The sequence below is a fragment of the Corvus brachyrhynchos genome, unplaced genomic scaffold (genome assembly GCF_000691975.1).
Source record: "Corvus brachyrhynchos isolate BGI_N302 unplaced genomic scaffold, ASM69197v1 scaffold85, whole genome shotgun sequence".
NCBI classification, from domain to species: Eukaryota; Metazoa; Chordata; class Aves; order Passeriformes; family Corvidae; genus Corvus; species Corvus brachyrhynchos.
The window spans coordinates 1,104,645-1,108,021 of NW_008238634.1; the positions used below are offsets into that span (position 1 = coordinate 1,104,645).

Below are 3,377 nucleotides of genomic sequence, written 5' to 3' on the forward strand. Positions count from 1 at the left end.
GTCCGAATCACCCCAACCACCCCTCAACACCTCCCGTTTGGGGTCCCCAGCTCCAGGACATGGGGGTGACACCGAGACCCCTCCGAATCATCCCAACCACCCCTCAACACCTCCCATTTGGGGTTCCCAGCTCCAGGACATGGGGGTTGACACCAAGACCCCTCTGAGTCATCTCAACCACCCCATAACACCTCCTATTTGGGGTCCCCAGCTCCAGGACAGGGGGGTGACACCGAGACCCCTCCGAATCATCCCAACCACCCCGTAACACCTCCTGGTTTGGTGTCCCAGCTCCAGGACAGGGAGGGTGACACCAAACCCCCCCTACTGCCCCCAGTGGGGGCTGTGCTGCCCCGGTGACCCCGCAGATGTGACACAGCGATGTCCCACACCCGGCTGAGCTTCCAGCCCCACTCTGGGGGCTCAAAACCCCTTTGTCCTTCTCCCCAGACATCACCCACCCCATCCCCGACCTCACGGGGTTCATCACCGAGGGCCAGATCTACGTGGACCGGCAGCTCCACAACCGCCAGGTTTGATCCCAAACCCCTTCCCAGCTCCAGGGATGGATCCAGGGATGGATCCGGCACCCACCAGGGCTGGAAACCACCCAGAAGCAGCGGTGTGGGGGTGCTGAGGGTTGGGGTGGGGTCCCTACAAGGCCGGCTGGACACTGGGGTGGCTCTCACCCTACAGATTTACCCCCCCATCAACGTTCTGCCGTCCCTGTCGCGGCTGATGAAATCGGCCATCGGAGAGGGAATGACCAGGAAGGACCACGGGGACGTGTCCAACCAGCTGGTGAGAGCCTGGGGACACTCGGGGGGTGGCGTTTGGCACTTCAGAGCCCTCCTGTCCAACTCCTGGAGGACGTGGAGCTGCTGGAGCAAACCCAGAGCAGGTTCTGGAGCTGCTCCAGGATTCTGGAGCCCCTCTGGATCAGGCTGGGAGAGCTGGGAATGTTCCCCTGGAGAAGGGAAGGAGCCAGGGAGAGCTGCGAGCCCCTTGCAGGGCCAGGGAGTTCCAGACTCTGATTTTTGGGATGATTCAGGATCGGATCCCGTTGAGCTCCACGGGGTGTTCTAAATCCCAGATCCCGGGCTCTGTTTATTGGGATGTGGGGAGAATCCAGGGAAAGTGACAGCTCCCAGGAGTGCTGGGGCTGCCCCACATCCTTGGAAGTGCCCAAGGCCAGGCTGGACATTGGGGTTTGGAGTCAGCTGGGATAGGGGAAGATGTCCCTGCCCATGCGGACGTGGATGGGATTCAAAGTCCCTTCAAAGCCAAACCATTACAGGATTCTGGAGCCCAGCTGGGAGAGCTGGGAATGTTGCCCTGGAAAAGGGAAGGAGCCAGGGAGAGCTGCGAGCCCCTTGCAGGGCCTAAAGGGGCTCCAGGAGAGCTGCAGAGGGACTGGGGCCAAGGGCTGGAGGGCCAGGAGGCAGGGAATGGCTTCCCAGTGGGAAAGGGGAGCTTGGGCTGGGATGTTGGGAAGGAATTGCTGGCTGGGAGGGTGGGGAGGGGCTGGGCTGGAATTCCCAGAGCAGCTGGGGCTGCCCCTGGATCCCTGGGAATGCCCAAGGCCAGGTTGGGATGGACTTGGATCCAGCTGGGACAGTGGGATGTGTCCCTGGGTGGCACCGGCCGGGCTGGGGGCTCCGTGCCCATCCCGCTCCATCCCATGGAATCCCGGCATCCCGCAGTACGCCTGCTACGCCATCGGCAAGGACGTGCAGGCCATGAAGGCCGTGGTGGGCGAGGAGGCCCTGTCGGCCGACGACCTCCTCTACCTGGAGTTCCTGCACAAGTTCGAGAAGCATTTCATCTCCCAGGGTGAGCCGCCGGCCCTAAAACGCTGGATTTGGGATCGGGGGGAGCCCCTCCAGCATCCCAAAACCCTTCACCCCGTCCTGCTGCCAGGTCCCTACGAGAACCGGAGCATTTTCGAGTCGCTGGACATCGGCTGGCAGCTCCTGCGCATCTTCCCCAAGCAGCTCCTCAAGCGCATCCCGGAGAACGTCCTGGCCGAGTTCTACCCCCGCGAGGGCAAGGCGCCCGAGCAGGGCACGGCCCTGTGACCCCAAATCCCTACAAATCCCCCTTTTCCTGTGGGATTGATGTCCTAAAATCGGCGTAAATCCCTTTATTTTGGTGAATAAACCACCATGGTCACCAAACCCCTTTTTTGCTCCAGTATTTCCTTCCCCGCCTGTGGAATTCCCACCACTTGAGCTCCCCAGAACCTCCCAAATCCCTACAAATCCCCCTTTTCCAGTGGGATCAATGTCCTAAAATCGGGAGAAATCCCTTTATTTTGGTGAATAAACCACCGTGGTCACCAAACCCCTTTTTTGCTCCAGTATTTCCTTCCCCGCCTGTGGAATTCCCACCCCTTGAGCTCCCCAGAACCTCCCAAATCCCTACAAATCCCCCTTTTCCAGTGGGATCAATGTCCTAAAATCGGGAGAAATCCCTTTATTTTGGTGAATAAACCACCGTGGTCACCAAACCCCTTTTTTGCTCCAGTATTTCCTTCCCCGCCTGTGGAATTCCCACCCCTTGAGCTCCCCAGAACCTCCCAAATCCCTACAAATCCCCCTTTTCCAGTGGGATCAATGTCCTAAAATCGGGAGAAATCCCTTTATTTTGGTGAATAAACCACCGTGGTCACCAAACCCCTTTTTTGCTCCAGTATTTCCTTCCCCGCCTGTGGAATTCCCACCCCTTGAGCTCCCCAGAACCTCCCAAATCCCTACAAATCCCCCTTTTCCAGTGGGATCAATGTCCTAAAATCGGGAGAAATCCCTTTATTTTGGTGAATAAACCACCGTGGTCACCAAACCCCTTTTTTGCTCCAGTATTTCCTTCCCCGCCTGTGGAATTCCCACCCCTTGAGCTCCCCAGAACCTCCCAAATCCCTACAAATCCCCCTTTTCCAGTGGGATCAATGTCCTAAAATCGGGAGAAATCCCTTTATTTTGGTGAATAAACCACCGTGGTCACCAAACCCCTTTTTTGCTCCGATCTTTCCTTCCCTGGCTGTGGAATTCCCACCCCTTGAGCTCCCCAGAACCTCCCAAATCCCTACAAATCCCCCTTTTCCAGTGGGATCAATCCAGCGGATCAGGGATTGTGGGAAGGGTCCGGGAGCCGCTTGGGGGGAGCTGGGGACCTCCCAAACCCCAAACTACCGGGAACACTTGGGGAATGGGGGATGTCCCCAATCCCCTATCGGGGACCGCGCCGGGGACTGCCCTGTCCCCCCTTGTCACCCCCGGTGTCCCCAAACTGCTGCTCCGGGTCCCCGCAGCCCTCCTGGAGTCCGGGAGCAGCGAGGAGGAGGAGGAGGAGGAGGAGGAGGCGGAGGAGGAGGAGGA

General features: G+C 59.0%; 1 protein-coding gene across 1 annotated transcript in view; it reads left to right on the forward strand.

Moving 5' to 3' along the window:
- LOC103617760 (V-type proton ATPase subunit B, kidney isoform) overlaps positions 1–3,007 on the forward strand; it is a gene marked incomplete at its 5' end in the record, with an annotated part of 9,806 nt that extends 6,799 nt beyond the window's left edge. The window contains 4 exons of the mRNA XM_017737379.1: positions 451–533; positions 697–801; positions 1,704–1,833; positions 1,921–3,007. Of these exons, the coding sequence (XP_017592868.1) occupies positions 451–533; positions 697–801; positions 1,704–1,833; positions 1,921–2,078 (476 nt within the window). The remainder of the gene's footprint in view (positions 1–450; positions 534–696; positions 802–1,703; positions 1,834–1,920) is intronic.
- Positions 3,008–3,377: the final 370 nt, after the last annotated feature.